The sequence below is a fragment of the Dasypus novemcinctus genome, chromosome 24, assembly GCF_030445035.2.
Source record: "Dasypus novemcinctus isolate mDasNov1 chromosome 24, mDasNov1.1.hap2, whole genome shotgun sequence".
NCBI lineage: Eukaryota > Metazoa > Chordata > Mammalia > Cingulata > Dasypodidae > Dasypus > Dasypus novemcinctus.
Genome location: NC_080696.1, coordinates 24,664,716 through 24,685,630, shown reverse-complemented (window position 1 = coordinate 24,685,630; position 20,915 = coordinate 24,664,716). Strand labels below are relative to the sequence as shown.

General features: G+C 45.8%; 1 protein-coding gene across 15 annotated transcripts in view; it reads left to right on the top strand.

Moving 5' to 3' along the window:
- NINL (ninein like) overlaps window positions 1–20,915 on the top strand; it is a 235,660-nt gene that overhangs the window by 153,317 nt on the left and 61,428 nt on the right. For all 15 annotated transcript variants that reach the window (XM_058286791.1, XM_058286804.2, XM_058286802.2 and 12 more), the window contains 6 exons: window positions 3,869–4,038; window positions 6,163–6,229; window positions 8,368–8,558; window positions 9,338–9,490; window positions 13,491–13,661; window positions 20,607–20,743. In XM_058286791.1, coding sequence (XP_058142774.1) covers window positions 3,869–4,038; window positions 6,163–6,229; window positions 8,368–8,558; window positions 9,338–9,490; window positions 13,491–13,661; window positions 20,607–20,743 — 889 coding nt within the window. The remainder of the gene's footprint in view (window positions 1–3,868; window positions 4,039–6,162; window positions 6,230–8,367; window positions 8,559–9,337; window positions 9,491–13,490; window positions 13,662–20,606; window positions 20,744–20,915) is intronic.

Sequence of the window (20,915 nt, the reverse complement as noted above, 5' to 3'; positions counted from 1 at the left end):
AGTGTGCTCTGTGCCCTCTCTGGGCATGTGGTACTGGGTGAAAAGACACTGTAAAGGAACTTGAGCCTACTCTGATACTTGGCCTGGTGCTGTAGGTGGTCCCAACCCCCAGAGCATACAATACCTGTGATTTTGTGAATACCTAACACCACCTCATACACTCTTACCCACTACTTGTTCTTCCATCTTTCTTGTTTCTGTCCCAGCTTTCTGCATGGACACTCATTCCTGTAGTAGCATTTCTCCCAGTCTGAGGGAGGTGATATGCTTTGGGACTGTTTTTTTGTACGACTGTGAATTTTTTAAATCCACAGAAATCCTTAAAGAGTTACAGAAAACATTGATAAAATCCTTACAGAGTTACAGAAAACATTGATAAAAATTGATAAAAAAGTCGGCCCTCTTTCCATTTCTCTGGAGAGAAAGAGATACTATTGAATTTCCTGGCTCTTAATTGGAACATGCTTTTCAGCGTTCTTTCTCATTTCTATTTTGTGTCTGAATTTTCTATTAATAAATCTTTGGGCAATTTTAATTTTCAAAAATGGTAATACTCTTTTTTTCCCCCAGACAAACATCCTCCCTTCCCCACTCCTCCCTGGTAACGTCTAATCTACATTTCATCTCTGTGAATTAGCTATTTCTAGACTTCTCTTACAAGTGATTTCACACAATATTTGTCCTTATGTGCCTTGCTTATTTCACTGAGCATAATGTTTTCATGGTTCTTCCATGATGCAGCATGCCTCATACCTTTAATCTTTCTTAAGTCCAAATAATATTCCATTGTGCATAGGTACTCCATTTTGTTTATCCATTCATTTGTTCCTAGACACTTGGGTGTTTCCCAGCCTTTGGCTGTGAATAATGCTCCTGTACAAGTATCTGTTTGGACTGTTCTTATGAGGACATTGGGGGATATTGTGAAAGAAGCATGTGTTTTTCTGGGCAGTTCATTATTCTAAGGGAAGTGCTGACTTGCTAGAATTGTGGAGCAATAGCTTAACAGAGCCAAGCATTCATTCAGGAGAATGATGGAGGTTTTAAACAGACCTGGGGATAAGCTACAAGGAGAAATGAAAGGAAGAAGAATTAGGCTTAGGAAGCAGAAAAACTCACATTTTACCTGAGCTACATGCATGGCGCTGAGCAAATCAAGCTCCAGGAAGTGGCCATGGTAGGATGGAGAGGGCTGGCACGGGAATCCATCCATAGCATGTCTGAGGACTTAGGGGCCGTGTGGAGAATTCACTTCTGAGTGCTCCACCAAGTGATTTCCCAAATGAACTGTAGCGTCTCACTTCCCACCTGACAAGAATGTCCCTTTTCTTACTTCACGTCAAGGGGCTTTCTCAAGTAAATAGGAAAGAGGAGGAGCCTTCCTCCACCCACAGATAACCTACAAGCAGCCTGTGTTAACTTGCTGCTCACTCACTTTCTTGACAGCTCTTCATTGAAAGTCTTTCTCTATGCCAGGCATTCTTCTCTCTCCAATTTTCCTCTTCAGAGCTACTGGTAGATTTTCTCACCCATTCTCTTATCTCATCTCTGCCAACTTGGAGTTGTTCTTCTCCTCTCTGACAATTTCCACAAGCACTAGGTCCATATTAGAATCTGTGGGCTAGTCCTCATTTATACCTGTGGTCCCAGGGTGGTTACTAGTAGTAACCTGATGACTCTCAAAAGTGCCAACACGGAAGCGGATGTGGCTCAAGTGATAGGGCTTCTGCCTACCGTATGGGAGGACCTGGGTTCGATCCCTAGGGCCTTTTGGTGAAAAAGAAGAGAAAGCTTGTGTACGCAGCAAGCCAGTGCCCACATGGTGAGCTGAGTGCCCGTGTGGTGAGCCAAGTGCCCGCAGTGAGCCAGTGCCCACTCAGGTGAGTCACGCAGCAAGATGATGACACAACAAAAGATAGACAAGGGGGGAGACAAGGTGAAGTGCAGCAGAAACCAGGAACTGAGGTGGCACAGCTAACAGGGAACATCTCTCCACATCAGAGGTCTCCAGGATCAAATCCCAGTGAATCCTAGAGGAGAAAAAATTAGAAGAGAAGATAAAAAGAGAAATAGGTACAGAAGATCACTCAGCGAATGGACACAGACAGCAAAAACATCAGAGCAGGGGGAGGGGAAATAAATCTTTTTTTTTAAGTGTGGCAACAGGAGCGGATGTAGGTCAGGTGGTTGAGCACCTGCTTCCCATGTACAAGGTTCCAGGTTCAATCCACAGTACCTCCTAAAAACAATCAAGGGAAGCGGACTTGGCCCAGTGGTTAAGGCGTCCGTCTACCACATGGGAGGTCCATGGTTCAAACCCCGGGCCCCCGTGACCTGTGTGGAGCTGGCCCATGTGCAGTGCTGATGCACACAAGGAGTGCCGTGCCACGCAGGGGTGTCCCCCACGTAGGGGAGCCCCATGCGCAAGGAATGCGCCCGGTAAGGAGAGCCGCCCAGCACGAAAGAAAGTGCAGCCTGCCCAGGAATGGTGCTGCCCACACTGAGAGCTGACACAAGATGACGCAGTAAAAAGAAACACAGGTTCCCGTGCCACTGACAACAACAGAAGCAGACAAAGAAGAAAGACGCAGCAAATAGACACAGAGAACAGACAACCAGGGTGAGGGGCAGTGTGGGGAGAGAAATAAATAAGTAAATAAATCTTTTTAAAAAATAAAAATAAAAACAATAAAAAAACCAACTCTCATTGGGAAACAGATGTAGCTCAATGGCTGAGCACCTGCTTCCCATGTATGAGGTCCCGGGTTCGTGCCCCAGTACATCCTTTAAAAAAGTAGTGTGCCAGTAGGGTAATGAATTATCTAGTCACCCTACATGTTGTCACTTCACATTCAGCATGGCCCATGCAGAACTGGGCATCTTCCCCCCTAAAACTTGCCTCTCACCCCAGATTCCCTGTTCTGTCCCTGGCATCACCACCCTCCTGGTTGGCTTAGTTCAACCCAGCTTTTTCATTTGAGTGATCCCAAGGTCAGCAGCCATAGACCAGCCTTTTGGGCTCAGAAGAACTAAACGAGGTGACACTTGGCCTTATGGAGCTTGACTTCTGTTTGGGGGAGACAAAACACATCTGTAGGGAAATGCTTCTCCATTCTTTCTGGCCTGGTCTTATCTTGTTGGTGTGCCCTTTCTCTCATATCATCCCATTCTAGTTGTTTCCTCCCTGAAATCTGGGTCCCACCATGACTGCCATGCCGCTCATTCAACCCTAACCTCTCTTTCTTGCCTTGTCCACCATGCACACTTATGCTAGAATTTGGCTTAGAGTCAGCATCAGTTTCTTCTCAGATTGAGAGGTCCTGGCTGCTCTGTCCAAGCATGGGGAAGAAAGAAGCACCAGGAGTCATTTAGAGTTTCAGAGATTACCATGCACCCAAAACTTTAGGTTTGCCTGTTTCTGCTCAAGACATGCAAGATTTGCTGCTGAGTTTCAGAGGCATTTTCCCAGCTGGCTCTTTGGTCCCGTGTCCCTCCTACAGGTCACATTCTGCTTCTCCCTCCTTTGAGCTGGAGCCTGAAGCAAGTCCCCGTGGGAAATGAGCTGCAGTTCTCTAATAAATACTGTTTGAACATGGGAAAGTTTTCCCTTTGCCAAGAGAGCTAGATTTTTATTCATCTCTTATTACATAGACAATAGCAAAATATGCTTGAAAACATTTAAGCAGTACACAGAGTTTATAGTGTAAAGTCTCTCTCTCACCAGCCTCAACTTTCTTGACCTCCCACAGAGGTAACATAGTCACCACAGTTTGATTTTCTCGTGTTCTTCCCAACATTGTCCATGTGCATTCAAAGGCACTCATCCATGAGAGCCTGTATCTCACCAAGTCTCTGTTCTCATTTCCAGCTGCTCCACATGGCGTCCCACCAAAGTACGTGAACGGCTCTAAGAGGTACGGTCGGCGGACCTGGCCTGAGCGCCGTGATTCTGAGACCGAACCCAAATACTCAGACCAGCTTGCAAAGACCAGCCTGAAAGGCCAGCTCAGGCGATCTGCGTCTCTGGAGAGTGTGGAGGTGGGTCCCAGGTTGCCGAGCACTGGGCTCATAACATTCCACCAAGTCCCGGTTCATATCTGCACCTACAGAGGCTGGGCAAGGGAGACAGTCTTCTCAGGAATTCAAGGCTCAAAAGAGGGATTCACAGGTTTCATTCTGAATTGTCTTTGGTTCTGATTGTCTTCCTTAGGCTTCTGGCCACACAGCCTTCTCCCTCAGATACTGGGACGGTGGAGAATTTTCATATAAATTATTTCTTTCTAAACCGTTACTCCTTCCCTTTCCCTAGCTCACACTCCACTTTTCTTCTAGCAATACAAAAAAGATCCTCACATGGCTTTCCAGGAATGAAATATTTATCTGCCAAGGATTTTTGATGGCAGCCTTAAGGTTAAGAATTTGGAAGTACCACACTCATAATCTCACCTGCTCGAACACTAGAATATGCCAAGGCCCATACTCTTATTCACCTTTGCAGATAAGTACCAGGCCCTCCCCCCTCCCTCCTCCCCTGCCCAATCCATGGATTGGTTCAGTCAAGTGGCTGGCTACCAGGTTCTCCCTGTACTTCATATCAGGAATTACATCCACCTAGATTTTTTTAGAACCATTTTCAAGGATTCCAGAAGGTTCCTGGTTTCTCTTCTTTGTGATGTTAACCTCTGAAAGATAGGCCTGTATCAGGAGCTTATTTTTAATAAGACAGCTTTGGGACCCCAAATTAATTTGTTTATATTTTCAACATTTGTTGAGGCAAAGAGGAAAAACTAACATATATTTAAATCCTAAAGTCTCTTCTCCCAAGCAAGTGCTATACCTGGGCAAGGCCAACAAATCCAGGATATTTGCTTTTTCATTCTCCTTTTTAAATTTGGATCTCGATACAAAGGGTCATGTTAATCTACTCCTTGGATTATAGTGCTCTATCTTCATTGTGGCTGTTCTGCTTTTTAAATCATCTTTGATCCTCGAAAAGTAAAGATGGGAAAAGTTGCTTTTAGGACTTACATAATGAATGCATTGTGTAAGTGGGTTGAATATATTAACTTTTCCCTTAACTTCAAGAGTGTGAGAGCTGTGAAGATTGATTCCACAGATCTCTACTGGACTTAATCCACTGGAGCACTTTGGGCCTCAGTTTCCCCAAGAAACTGAGGCCCAAAGGTCATCTCAGATCTCTTCTTATGCCTACATGCTGGATTCCACCACTTTCTTGCTTTCTTTGACCTATTCTCATATTCTGCTCCTCAGTGCTTTGAAGAATCCTGAGTCTTGATCAGCCAAACATTTATCCTATACTCAATCACAGAAGGTCACAGCAAATGGTCTAAAACGCACTCTGAATTTGTGGTTGACTGACTCAGTCACCAGACCATGAGATTTTTTTTCAAGTCATACATTTCTTGATATCCCCACCTCCTGTCTGTGGGGCAAGTTTGCAAAGGTCCTGGTGAGCCTGGTGTTTGCTAAGCATTGCATTGCTCAGAGGGCACTTTACAGGTACACAAGGACCCTCTCTACCCTCCTGACTGTTTGCTGAACTGACATGGGTGATAAAAGGCAGGACATGAAAGGCAACACTGTCGCAAGTCTTGTCTTTGAGACTGTGGCTGAAATAAATGTTCAAGGCCCCTCTCGTTGCTGCTCTCTGAAGCTTATACCACAAGGAGGTGCTACCTTAGGGAGTATTTTCCTTTGTATTAGAATAAAGGTGTTTGATTTTAATTTTGAACTACAGGTGGTTTTGTTTTATATTGAGGAGCCCGAACTATGCAAAATGTTCCAGTCTGCAGTTTCTAGCCCTCCCACTTGTGAGAGGTGGTTTAGTACTTGCTCGCATGGTAAACACACGTCTGTGCCTTGGCTATCAGTACTCGCTCCCTCCATGGCCACATGGGGAGCCAGCTCAGGCATGGTGGTATTTGCTTGGTGTCCTATAGCCACCTATCAAAGGGCAAAGAGAAGGCTTTTCAGGGTTTGACTCCAGACTGTCCTGTCTTTCATACCCAGCTCTTGGTCCTCTTCCTCAGTCGTCCCAACCCCACCCCCCAAAAAACACTGTTCTATCTTTGTTTTTTCATACCCCATCAACCTCCACATTTCCTGGGAGCTCTACATCCTTCTCTTTACATTTCTCTGCAGAGTCTCAAGTCAGAGGAAGAAGCTGAAAGCGCTAAAGAACCTCAGAATGAATTATTTGAAGCTCAAGGTAAACGACAGCCTCCTCTTTGGTGCTTTCTACCTTCGCTCAGTGCCAAGTCTGAGGCAGCCTCAACTCCTCCTCAGGCTGGGCGCCAGCCAGCCCCAGCCACCCCCAACATGCTGGGCAGGACGTTGGGCTGGGCACATTCCTTCAGCCTGTCTGCAGCTTCTCCGATGAGCAACAGATGCGTTAAAGATGATTATTCACAGAGGGCAGGAAGGGATGGAAATTCAGCTTGGAGAGAGGGGACCAGAGTCACCCTTGGGTTTCTGCTGGAACAGGAAATTACAGTTGGAATTAAGCACCCTGTTGGCTGAGGCTGAGTGCTAGGGCCATTTTTTGTTCAACTTTTACCTCAGTAAACATCAGAGAATGGCCTGAGTTTGCATCTGTGCTGCTGGACAAAGCAAATAGACCCTTTTGTGTGGGAAAGAGCAGATCAAGCTACCATGTTTTAATCTAATTAACTTGAAATTTTAAATCTAGGCTAGCAGAAGAAAGGTTTAATGGGAGAAGGTCCTTCATTACTCGTCCATCTGGAGAACAGGATTTGGTTGGTTTTCATAATTAGGGTTCTTCCCAGCCTCAAATAAAAACCTTTCAATTTCTGGGGTAGAACTCACAGAGCGTTCAAACACTCTCATGCTAAACTACCACTTATTTATTTGACTTCTACTGACAACTGTGAGGAATATAAATCCCAGTATCAGGATTACTTTCACATTTATTTTGAAATTTCAAATATTTTAAGCTAGAAAGGATCCCAGAGGTGGCCTTTTCCTGCCTGGCCCTTTCCGTGCATTTTCCCAACCCAATCCAAGCACCGTTCAAGAGCCTGCAAACCTGGTCCTCATTGTGTGAAGGTGACTTTTTCACTACTAGTTGAATGCCAAGGTGATTCTTCTACCTGAAAGTTCCAGACTACTGAACAAGAACTTGGGTGTGCCCCAAGTCTGAGTTACATGGAAAGCAGCCTCCCGTCAGTATTTTTCTTGATGGTATGGCTCGGGTGTGGGGGGAATTGTCTGTTTAGAAACACACCTCAGTCATATGTAATTCCTCACAGATAACACCCACTACTGTTCCTCTTGTACAAGTTTTTCCTCTAAGTTTCAACACCACCAGTCAGCCGACCAGCTGAAGAACTCACAGATGAGTCTTAGCATCTCAAGGAGATCTGTACTCCTGTGTGATGTGACACGGCAAACCACCTGTGAAGTGTTCTTGCCAAAAAAGTAAACAAAAAGGTCCAGCCTGAGTCCTAACCTGCCTGTAATCCTAACTTCAAATTTGCAGGAAATGTTAGGGATAGGGGAACAAGTTAAATGACTTCATGAGGAGGCAAACAGAAATCCATGTTGTGGGACATTCTACTGAACAGCTGGTACAATTTCTTAAACAAGTCAAGTGGGGAATTTTTCAGGAGAGGTGTTTGCAATTAAAGGATCTAAGAGAAATAAAACCAGATGTACTCTGGGAATTTTGTTTGGATACCAATTCAAACAAAGACATTTTTGAATAGTTTGGGAAATTATTATTGATTTTGTTAAGTGAGGTAATGGCATTGTTGTTCAATAAGAAGCAGCCCGTTTTTTTAGAAACACATATTAAATATGTAGGGGTGATAACATGAGATCTGGGATTCGCTTTGACATACTTCAGCAACAGAAGAAGGGGGATTAGAGGGCAGGGAGGAAGCTGGCACAATGACCTTGGCCTTCACTGAGCCCAAGTGGCCAGTGCCTCGGGGTTCACTACACTGTTCTCTTTACTTCAGGGAGGTTTGGAGAGTTTCTAAAATTTTTTTTTAGTTGGCCTTTTTATTGTGGACTCTTTTTTGTCTCCCACAGTGGCCTGACTTGAGCAGATTTGGTTGTGCTGCCCTCTAGAGAAAGTTTGCCTTGTATGTGGAAGTATTTCCCCCAACAATTTATTATCAAAATTTGCATAAAAGAAATTTACAGAGACCATCCATCTATACCCATCACCAAGATTCCACCTTGGACACTTTCCTTTTCATGTCTGATTGTGCATCTGTCCATCCATCAGTCCATCTTATTTCAAAGTGAATTACCAGCACTGGAATGCTCCCACCAATGCTTCCCCCTAAATTCACACTGTGTATGCGTTGTTCCCCCTTTCAGGTCAGCTGCAAGCCTGGCGCCCTGAGGTCTTCGGGAGTCCCCACAAGTCCTGCAGCCCTGCCTTTGACACCCCCGAGAGCCAGGTCCGGGGCATCTGGGATGAGCTAGGCGTAGGGAGCAGCAGCCACCTCAGCAAGCAGCAGCTGGCTTTAGTCTGCCAGAACATTGGGCTGCAAGGACTTAAGAAAGAGGTAAGAGCAGAGCTGTGACAGACAGCCTGATTTGGTGGTTCAGAAATCCCTTCACCCTTCAACCTCCTCACCTTCCCATCTAAAACCCCGGTGCTTTGCTGAAAGCCAAACTCCCAGCACCTTCCCTGGCCTGCCTCTCACCATGCATCGACCTCCGTTTCCCCAAACTCCAGGCACCTTCCCCAGGCTGCCTCACCATGGCCCTGCCTCACCAGTTCCCTGTAGCTCCCGAGAATGCTGGGTACTCTTGAGCTTCTCTCCCTATAGCACCCCACCCCATCCCTGCTCTTCTGTCTGGTTAATCTGTCCTCTCAGTGGGCTTGCCTGTGCTCCCCAACAGATGCTCCCCTCCTGCTTTATTCCCAGGACTGCAAAGGAGCAGAGAGGACAGAGATAAAACAGCATTTCTCTCTTGCATTAATGTCGTTCTCAGTCATGCTGCCCTTGCCTGACTGTGAATGTGGCAAGTGTCTCTTCCTTGGCATCAGCAGGTCCTGGCCCCTGTAGATGCTGCACAAGTATTTGTGGAATTTAGGAAGCTCTCAAGGCTGTGTCAAAGCTAATGAGGCCACGTAGCACTCACATGGCAGAGAGGGGAGGCCAGTGGGAAATACAGCCAGTTCTGACCTAGATGGTTTTGAGTTTGGATAAGGACAAACTGCCCTTGTTGGGTACCTGGAGATGGAGGGAGGAGCTGGGCCACTGCTGTCAGTGGGCAGAGTCCTTGAGTTAAATGAAGTGCCTCATCCTGATCCAGAGGTGTGGTGGCTTTTGTTTAGGAACTTGAAGACCTGTTCAACAAACTGGACCAAGATGGAGATGGCAGAGTCAGTCTTCAGGAATTCCAGCTCAGCCTGTTCAGTCATGGACCAACTTCCCTTCTGGAATCTTCCATTCTGGCCAAACCTTGCCAGCCATGGTCTCATTACCAGGTGAAATGTGACACACCCCCAAACACAGCAGCCAGTGCTGTCACACTTTCATGACTGAAGTTGGTGACCTTTGGCATCTTTCACCAACTCAGCCCCTCTACCCCTGTCTCCAAAGTAGTTTGTCCACTTGTGTGCCACAGAAAGGCCATGGAACAAGATTCTAGAATCACACAGACCTCTGCCAACCTGGCACTGCTGCCCCTTGCTGGGTGTCAATTGGCGAGTGACTCACCTTCTCAGAGCCTCAGGTGCTTCACCTGTAAGGTGTGGTCAGCCAGGGTCCCTGCCTCATGGGGTACTGTGAGATTGTGGAAGGCAATGCCCAGCATCTGGAACATGGCAGTTCCCCCAGCATGTTCCCAGGTGTGGGATACACCACGTCCAGTGAGAAGTCTCCCTCCGTCCCGTCCCAGTGTGATGTGGTGAGCAAGCCATGTCACTGAAGGAGTCTGCTGTTTATCTCTAGAGTTAGTCCTCAAAGTCCCTTCTAGCCTGTCTTCTCCCATCCTGTCCTGAATTTTACTGCTTGCAGCCTTCATGTAGTTGGAGGAGAGCAGATTTTCGGCAGCTCTCTACGTTGTGGTTTTGTTCGGGGCTGTTGGCACAGCCCTTGTCCTCAACACAACTTCCCTCCCCATGGCAGAGAGGGCTGCTCTGAGGAGGTCCTGCTGGCGGGTCTTTGCCGATGTGGTCAACTGCACATTCTGTGGGAAGTAGTAGGAATGATTGGTGGCATTGTTCTCTACCAGGTGGAGGTGTGTGTGCCTCAAAATCAGTGTTTCTAGATCTCAGTCAATGAGAATGGAGGAGGAGGAAACTCAGGCACTGAGGAAAGGCGTCGACCATGTGAGGTCCAAGAAACCATAGCAAAGTCCCACCTGAGTCCTGTGCTTAGTGTTCCTTGAGGGGAGTTGCCTCCGACGTTGAAGCAACTGGTGAGGTCAAGGGGCCTGAGCTCAGAGACACCTCCCAGTGCAGCTTGGGCACACGGGAAACAAGCTGGGCCTGGTGTCTCCAGGCGCTCCCAGACCCCCTGGGAACGACACCCTGGGGTGCCTCACCTCCCAGGAGCAGTGCGGCAAGCCTGAAAGCCTGTTCTCCAACCCAGCTTTCCTCTGCAGGGGAGGCGGCTGGCACAGAGTCCTACGGCCCGAGGGTGCCCTCAGCACCATCCTGCCTGGCCCCCTCGGCCCTTTGTCCTTTCCAGCCACAGCAGCCCCTCTCCCCTCATACCTGGCACTGCTGGCAGGGCACACCGCCCTCCCTGACCATCTGTACTCACTGTGCACATGTGCTCGCACACTGAACACATACACTGTTCACACTGTCACTGGACAATTCTACATACCCAGAATACACACTGTATGCATACACCCACTGTGTACACATGCTGTACAACTATTCATACATGCTAAACACAACACACTGTATACACACACCTGTCAGGACTCTCCGGAGAAACAAAACCAACAGGATATATGTGTGTGTACATGTGCATGTGAAAAAAGATTTATTTTAAGTAATTGGCTCATGTGATTGTGGGGGCAGGCAAGTCCATATTCTGTAGGGCAGGCTGCAGGCTGGATATCCTGGTGAGAGCTGATGTGGATGTCTTTAGGAAGAATTCCTTCTCATCTCAGGAAACCTCAGTTCTTGCTGTCCCCAAAGCCCTGAGATAAGGACTGCAACTGACTAGATGAGGCCCACCCACATCATGGAGGGTCATCTCCTTTACTTAAGGTCAATTGATTGTAGGTGCCGATCCAAACTGCAGAATACCTCCACAGCAACAATCAGGCGGTGTGTGACCTCACAGCTGGGCGCCATAACCCAGTCAGGTTGACTTGTACCCACACACTGTATGCACACACACACCTCCACTGCACCCACAGCCATGTACACCACTGCACCCACTCTAGATACACACCTACTGTATAAAACACACTACACACAAAACCACCATATGCGCTCATAGACACACTGTATACAACCGTCTACATACTATGCACAAAATGCCTACCAGTACATATCCACACCTACTGTATACACACATTCACTATATATACACACAACCATACTCATTATACATATATAGACTCCTTATGCACATCCACTGTATACACATCCCTACTATAGACACTACACACATTCATACCTACTATACACCCACATACCCAGTGAATGAGCAAGCCATAAAAAGGTAACCCTGGGAAGTGAGGAGGGATGTAGAGGAAACTTCACCAGAGAAAGGAGAGGAGGGATGATAGGTGATGCCTGGAGAAGGTGGTCAGGGCAGGCCTCTTAGGGGTGTCTTTTGAACAGAGACCTGAGTAAGTGTAGGACACGCCAAGGAAGGGTCAGGGGGCAAGTGTTTCAGGCAGCAGGGATGGACTTGGAATGTTTAAGGTATCACCAGAAGACCCCAGATCTGCAGCCTGCTGGGTGAGGGGAGGGAGGGCCATGTCAGGCCAGGGAGGATTTTCCCCTGAGCATGGTGGGAGCCACTGCCTGTCTTGAGCTCTTTTTCTTGGATGAGGGAGGACACTCATCTTTGATCCCTGAATGTCCAGACACCTCAGATTTATTGTGAAGCACCATGGGTGGGACAGCAAAAGTGTGAAGGAAAACCCTTCTCGCCCTTGTGGCTTAGCACCTGAGCCTCACAAATCTGCTTCCTGGCTGAGAGGTTTTTTGCCTCCATCTTAAAACCCTCTAATGTTCAGCTGTGAGCTGCATGTTTCTGAGGTAGAAAGAACATGCATTTGCTCAATCCTTCAGTCTTCAGGAGCCAGGCAGGTTTTGGATGTTCTTTTTAAGCCCTTCTTTTCCTCAGAACAAACTTTCCTAAGGCTGTCCACTTCGGGCCCTGAAATGTTACAACGTCTCGTCATCATCCACCAGGGAGCCCATGCTGACCAGCCCAGGATTGGGAGGGACAGACAGAATCATGTGGTCAGATTGGGAGCTTGGCCAACAGGCTGTGCAGGGGATGGGCTTCCCTGTGGAGGCCATGTGGGTGGGTCTGACATCTGCAATAAGAGCAGGCACAAGAGGGGCCCTCGGTAAGTCCTGGGCTCACATCCCCAATACGCCCTGGTGTGATCTTTGGCTAATCATTTAACTGTGCTGAGCCTTTGTTTCCTCACTTAGGAAGATGGAGATATATGATAATTTTGTGAGGTTGTTATTGCTAGGCCTTAATGAGCTAACAGAGTGCCTGGCACAAGTCTGTGGGGCTAAAAATGTGTTACAAATAGGAAGTTAAGGATTAAGATGTGCAGAGTTTCTGTTTGGGATAATGGAAATGTTCTGGTAGTGGATGTTGTTAAAATACATATCTGGATATGGGTGAAAGGGGAAATGTTAGGTTGTATATATGTCACTAGAATTTTTTTAAAAATCAATGGCACTTCAATACACAAACAATGAGCCCCAAGTTAAATCATGGACTATAGTTAATTGTACAATTATAAAAATGTGCTTGCATGAATTGTACAAATGTAACACACCAATGCAGGATGTTAATAATAGGGTGTTATGTGGGGATCCTGTAATTTATCATGATTGTTCTGTAAACCCACAACTTCTCTCATAAAAAGTAAATAAATAAGTAAATAAACCCACAGACTGAGAAGACATCCTGCTGTATGAAATACGCCAGACACAAAAGAACAAATACTGTATGATTCCACTTATGTGAAATATCTAGAGTAGGCAAATCCAGAGAAACAAAGTAGAATGAAGGGTCCCAGTGGTTGGGGGGTAGGTATATGGGAAGTTATTGCTTTATGGGTGCAGAGTTTCTGTGTGGGGTAATGGGAAAGTTTTGGTAATGGATGGTGGTACTGGTTTCACAATATCGTGACTATAATTAACACTCCTGAATTGTATGCTTAAAAATGGTTAACATGGGACGTTTTATGTTAGGTATGTGCTACCACAATAAATTGTAACAATGAGCAGACCAACATGATAGCCTCGTCTTATTCCCACTCTGCAGGTCATGGAGGAGAGTGGTGGCCGGACCACCACGACCTCGTCCCTCGTGTCCATTTGCTCAGATCTGCACGTCTTCTCCAGCATCGATGATGGCACTGGCTTTGCATTTCCCGAGCAGGTCATCGCGGTGTGGGCACAGGAAGGGATTCAGAATGGCAAGGAGATCTTGCAGGTTTGGATTTGGTTGGTCATCCCTGCCCCAGTGGGAAATATATAGGCAGGGTTGGGTCAGGCCAGGGATCCATGAGGTTCTGGGGTGTCATCTGCCCATGGTAAAGGGAGGGGAAACGTGCTCCCTGACACACACAGGAAGGGTGCTCTCTGTGCTTGATCTCAGCTATCTTGCTTCTCCTATTATATTAGAGCAGAGTCTGTGCATAAGACACGTTTCTTTTTTATATATATATTAAAATACAGGGAAACGGACTTTGGCCCAGTGGTTAGGGCGTCCGTCTACCACATGGGAGGCCCGTGGTTCAAGCCCCGGGCCTCCTTGACCCGTGTGGAGCTGGCCCATGCGCAGTGCTGATGCGCGCAAGGAGTGCCGCGCCATGCAGGGTGTCCCCCGCGTAGGGGAGCCCCACGCGCAAGGAGTGCACCCATAAGGAGAGCCACCCAGCGCGAAGGAGGGAGCAGCCTGCCGAGGAATGGTGCCGCCCACACTTCCAGTGCCACTGACGACAACAGAAGCGGACAAAGAAACAAGAAACAAGACGCAGCAAAAAGACACAGAAAACAGACAACCGGGGGAGGGGAGGGGAATTAAATAAATAAATAATATTTAAAAAATAAAAATAAAAATAAAATACAGGAATGTTTATTTTAAAAAGATAAAAAACAACTATCTGGAAAAAATGTATCTGACAGTAAATTTTAGTATCTAAAGCCATTGCCCACCCCACCCTCTGCCAACATCATTATTAACCTGATTCCTGAGATGAGGATGATAAATCCTAAAGAGATATGTAGAGAGTAATCTTGATCTTTGAGGTGAAGGTGTCTTTGTGGTTGGGCATCACAGTCAGGGAAGTGTATGCATCTACATTTTGTTCATCTGAGTTCCAGAGTGAACCAAAATTCCAGAAGGAGACCCCAGCCCACCAAGACTCATGTGCTACTGAACTGTTTCCCGACAGGCTCCACTCCCCTCAGTCCCTTCCTCCCCTGAGTTGGGATTGGAGGGCTCACTACCATTTTGGCCTCTTCTCCTCATTCCTCCATTTCCTTCTGGATGCTGGCCTATGAGGTCGTCCTCAGATGAGACCAGTTCTCCTCATGAAGTTGTATTTCTCCCAGGGACAGAGGGATTCAAAAGGAACTCTTCTCTGGGTGGCAAAGTCAGATGGTACTAGGGCAGGCATGAGTGAGGGAAAGACTGGGTGGGAAATGCAGCCCTCTAGTGCCCGGCTGGTAGCCAGTTTTTCCCTTTTAGAAATGTTTATTATTGCCCACCCCAATTAAGATGGCAGAGTGAGATACTCAAGAGTTCTTCCTCTATACACACACACACCCCACCCCTCAAAACTTTGAAAAACTAGCAAGAACTGGCAGAAACATCTTTATCAATGCCCCAGAAAACAGTTAAAGGACTGCTGTAACAGGATATTTTTGTTTCCTTGGTTCCTCAAGCAGATATCAGACAGTGGTTTGTCTTCAGCAGGGGAATTTATTTGATCACATTATCAAAGTTAGGGAAAAAGTCCAAATTGAGGTATCATCAAGGATAGGCCTCAATCTTAGGATCTAAAAACTGTGCATTCTGGGGCTGGCTTGTCACATGGCAAGGCACATGGTGGCCTCTTCTGACCTCTCTCTTCTCTCCCAGTTTCTGTTGATTTCAGCTTCTGGCTGCTCCCTCTGTGGCTTTTTCTCTCAATTTCATTCTGCTTATAAAGGACTCCAGTAATGGGATTAAGACCCATCCTGATTGGGCTGGGCCATACCTCAACTGAAGTAGCTGTATCCAGAAGTCCTACTTACTGTGGATTCACGCCCACAGGGATGGATTAAGTTTAAGAACATGTTTTACTGGGATACATATCTCCAAACTACCATCCAGGACAAATGCCAAATCAAGAAAAAGGCTACTTAAAAGTAGTATATGGGAAAGAATACAATTAATGCAAATTATCAACTATAGTTAAGAATAATATTGTAGTAGTTTTTCATCAGTTATAACAAAGGTACTATACAAAGGGTCAATGCTAAGGAAGGTATAAGGGGTATGGGCAATGAAAATGTCCTAAAATTCATTGTGGTGATGAATGCACAACTCTGATTATACTGAGAGGCATTGATTATATACTTTGGATGGATTGTATGGTGTGTGAATAAAAGTGTTAAAAAAAAAAAAAAATGAGCTTGACACAGCCTGTCATACCAGACAGCAGTGATGCAGCATTCAACTTAGTGGGGCCCCACCAGCCAAAGATGAAACAATTTGAACTTTAAAAAGAATAATAACTATAATGACTTGAAATAAATCAATTAAGCTTTAAAAAAAAAAGTGATAGAATCTGCTGGCGCCCTGGGTAGCTCTTCGCCACTGGCCAGCACTTCCAGGGTGGGTACTTCATCCCAGTTCTGGAGGGATCAGAACTACGCATACTGGGAGTATGTATGTCCGGGCCAGCCTTTCTGGTGGTGGCCTGAGGTACTGAACCAAGACACTTATTGCAGGTTCTCCATCCCAGAACTTGCCCAACATGTAGAAGGTGGTTCACAGAGCTCTCCAACAGAATACAGTAGGAGAGCAGGCAAGTCATGGCTGCCTGGTGCAAGGGATTGCTGGCTATAGGACATACAATGCAGTGTCCAGGACTGAGAGAGGAAACTGGGGAAAAGAGGACATTCCTATCTGTGTACACAGGGGAATTCCTAGGGCCTTCCTCCCTCCCTCCCTCCCTCCCTCCCTGGGCATTCAAAAGAAAGCTCTGTCATAACTCTAGCTGGATAGAAGCTTAAGCAGACAGGCACCTCTGAGTCTAAATTCCAGCAATAACACATTGAAATATCAAAATGTCCAGGTTTCAACAAAAGATTACAAAACAGACAAAGAAACAGGAAGCGATGGCCAAGGTAAAAGGGAAGATGAAAGCATTAGAAACCATCAGTGAGGTGGATCAGACCTGGGACATTCCAGACCAAGACTTAGAAAAAAGTGATCCTAAATATGCTCAAAGAGCTAAAGAAACAGAATCAAAGGAAATCAGGGAAATGATAGATAAACACAAAAAGTATATCAATAGAGAGATGGACATTAGGAAAAGAACCAAACAGAACTGAAGATTACAGTGACAGAAATGAAAAATTCTCTAGGCGTGTTCAACAGTAGATTAGAGCTGATAGAAGAATCAGTGAACTTTGAAGATAAGACAATTGAAACTACTCTGTGTGAGGAACGGAAAGAAGAAAGAATGGAGAAAAGTGCACAGAGTCTGAGGAATTTGTGGGACACCATCAAGTGTCCCAATATATACATTGTGGGAGTCCCAGAAGGGAAGAAAGAGAATATTTAAAGAAATAATGGCTGAAAACTTCCCAAGTTTAATGGATGACATGAATATAAACATCCAAGATGCTCGAAGAACTCCAAACAGGATAAATCCAAATAGATCCACACCATGCCATGTTATAATCAAACCATTGGATAACAGAGATACAGAGGAAATTCTGAAAGCAACATGTCACATACAAGGGAGCTTCAAATTGGCAACTATGGAGGCGAGAAGGCAGTAGAAAGACATTTCAATTTGGAAAGCCAAAAATTTCTAACCAAGAATTGTGTATCCAGCAAGACTATCTTCGAAAACGAGGGAAGGATTTGGGACATTCTTAGGTAAATAAAAACTGAGGAACTTTGTCGCTGTTAGACCTGCACTAGAAGAAATGATAAAGGGAGTTCTGCAGGTTGAAAGGAAAAGGACACTAGACAATTGACTGAGAACACATGAAGAAATTAACATCTCTGGTAAGATAACGGGTAAATATAAATACAAGTACTAATGTATTTTTGATTTGTAACTCCACTTTTTACTTCCTAAAGGATCTAAAAGACAAATGAATAAAATTTAACAGTAAATCAATGGTTTTGGACTCATAATATATAAATATGTATTTTTGGATCAAGAACTACATAGAGATGGAGAAACAGGTATAGGAACATAGTTTTATGTTTGCTATTGAAGTTAAGTTAGTATCAAAGCAAACAAGATTGTTACAGATTTAAGATATTAATATTTTAGCCTCATGGTAACCACAAAGAAAATATCAGAGAATATGCAAAGTCATAGAGACAGAAAGTAGAGTGCAGGTTACCAGGGGTGGGGTCAGGTGCAATGCAGGGTTTAATGCAAGTTGAATGTGAGGATTCTGGGGTGAGCGGGAAGTTCTAGTAATGCATGGTAATGAGAGTACCACAACAATGTGAATGTGATTAATCTCACTGAATGGTATGCTTAGGAAGAATTATGTTGTTTGAATTTCTACAATTTAATAAAAAGATAGAAAACTGAAGAGATGATAATTAAATGCAATACATGATACTGGGTGATAGGGAAGCGCACTTGGCCCAGTAGTTAGGGCGTCCGTCTACTACATGGGAGGTCCATGGTTCAAACCCCGGGCCTCCTTGACCTGTGTGGAGCTCACCCATGCGCAGTGCTGATGTGCTCAAGGAGTGCCCTGCCATGCAGGGGTGTCCCCCAGCGCAAGGAGTACGCCCCGTAAGGAGAGCCGCCCAGCGCCAGAGAAAGTGCAGCCTGCCTAAGAATGGCACCACCCACACGGAGAACTGACACAGCAAGATGACGCAACAAAAAGAAACGCAGATTCCCATGCCGCTGACAACAACAGAAGCAGACAAAGAAGACAACGCAGCAAATAGACACAGAGAACAGACAACTGGGGTGGGTGGGGTGGGGGAGAAGGGGAGAGAAGTAAATAAATAAATCTTAAAAAAAAAAAGATACTGGGTGGGATCTAGGAATGGAGGGGGAAAGCTCAAAAGAACACTAGTAGTACATACCAAAAAATTGGAATATAGACTAAGTTTTATATCAATGTTAAGTTTCTTGAACTTGATAACAGCACTTAAGATGATTGCATCAGTAGGTATCCTTGTTCATAGAAAATATGTGTGGAGGGAAGAGGATGTCGCACAAGTGATAGAGCTTCCACCTACTATATGGGAGGACCTGGGTTCAACCCCTGGGGCCTCCTGATGAAAAAGAAAAGAAAGCATGCCTGTGTGGCAAGCCAGTGCCTGCACAAGTGCCCATGTGGTGAGCCAGTGCCCCGTGCAAGTGAGTCACACAGCAAGATGATGACGCATCAAAAGAGAGACAAGGGGAGAATCAAGGTGGAGTGCGACAGAAACCAGGAACTGTGGTGGCACAATTGACAGGGAAACTCTCTCCCCATCAGAGGTCCTCAGGATCAAATCCTAGTGAATACTAGAGGAGAGAAAATGAGAAAAGAAGACAACACAGACAGCAAAAACAGCAGTGTGGGAGGAGGGGAAGGGGGGAAATAAATAAATCTTTTTAAAAAAATATGCATGAAGGTATTATGTATTCAAGGAGTGTGTGTGTGACCTACTTTCAGGTATTCATAAGGTAGAAGGATGGATGGTGAATGGATGGATAGATAGGTATGAGGATAGATGGAATGGTGAAACAAGGGTATCTGGTAGGTGGGTGGTTTGGAGTTCTTTGTGGGCTTTGTATTACTCCTGTAAGTTTGAAATTATTTCAAAATAAAAGTTTGAAAATGTTTACTATTTTCTTTTTGAATCCCCCTTACTTTTGTAAAACATTTATTTTAAAATATAACTGACAGAAATATATAAATATATAAGCAAAATATAGTCTACCAATCTTGAGTCCCCCAACTGCGAAGTTAACAGTTTCATTGGCATCCTGCAGAACTTTCTCCTTGCACATAAAATACATGTATATTTATACATACAATGTTAAAAAGCATTTTGCTTTGTTTTGTTTTTGGCAAAATTGCTAACATACTATATATCTTGTTAATTTATGTGACCTTTTCCCTTTCATTGGGCATGTAGGTTTTCTCCAGGTTTTTTTCCTATCAAAAATCCCCATACTTGTAAGGCACGTATATCCTCATGAAGTTGTGCTGATATTTCTGGAGGACAGGTTTCTAGAAATGATAGACATTTTAACTCTTGAAAGTGTCTGCCAAATTGCCTCCAAAAATGTCTCTGTTTGCCCAAAACAACAGTACATGAAGGAACCCAGCGAAAGACTTTAAAAACACAATACCAAGCCCCATTGGCAGAGATCCTCCTGGGCCAAAACTCAACCACTGCAGAGTCCCAGACATCCAGCAGCCTGGGCAGAGCTGGACAGCACAGCCAGACCAAGGGGCAAAGGCTGCTCCCCTCCCCGAGATGCTTTTGGCTGTGGCTCACTCCCTCTTGATCTATCATTTTTTTACCAATAGACCATCATTGGGTACATGTTTTTCATAAAGATGTATTAGTCAGGATTCTTTGTGTGTGAAATGTCAAAAATCCAACTCAGAGTGACTTCACAAGGAGAATGTTAGAGGCTCACAAAGTGGACGGTGAGGGGGTGGTTGGAGGCCAGGGCACCGCTTGATGTAAGCACTCCGGGGGTGTTGTCAGGACTCTTCCTTCAGGACTTCCTCCTCTCCCGCCTCTGCTTTCCCCTCTGGGGGCCTCTGGTCCAATCTCCTCGTGTGCTGCCTGTGTTAGGTTCACATGGTCCATAACAACAGTTGACTCCAGAGGGGGAGAAAGACTCTTCCCAGCCCACATGTCACCTCCCGTGAAGGATCTGCTTGGGATATGCTCCTTCTGTGTCTGTCACTGTGACCAGGGAAGGGGGTCTGTGCCCTTGCTGGGCCACACTCCCCTGAGGGGGGCTGGTGGGATCTCATCGTCATCATCAACAGCCCAGCTGAGGTCCTGGGAGTGGGGGAGGGGGCATGTGCCAGAGGAAGAGACGTGGACAGACAGAGCAGTGACAGGTGTACTCTACACCTGAGAGCATGGATCTGGGCCCCTGGACTGCTCTCATTTAAAAAAGTAAACTCATCTTGTCCTGCCCCTTGGGCTTGTTATTTCCAGAGCCTCGACTTCAGTGTGGATGAGAAGGTAAACCTTTTGGAGCTGACTTGGGCTTTTGACAATGAGCTCATGGTGCTCAACGGTGTGATTCAGCAAGCAGCAGTGGCGTCCTACCGCCAGGAGCTGAGCTACCTCCAGTAAGACCCTAAAGGGATGTGGGGTGGGCGCTGGGGTGTGCAGTGGCCAGGTCGGCCTTGAGGGGAGTCAGGACAGATGGGGTACTGGGAGCCCACGCTCAGCACACCAAATGGTCAGTCCTGGAACAGATGCTCTTGCACCCTCTGTTTGCTTTCCAGCCCCTTAGAGGGC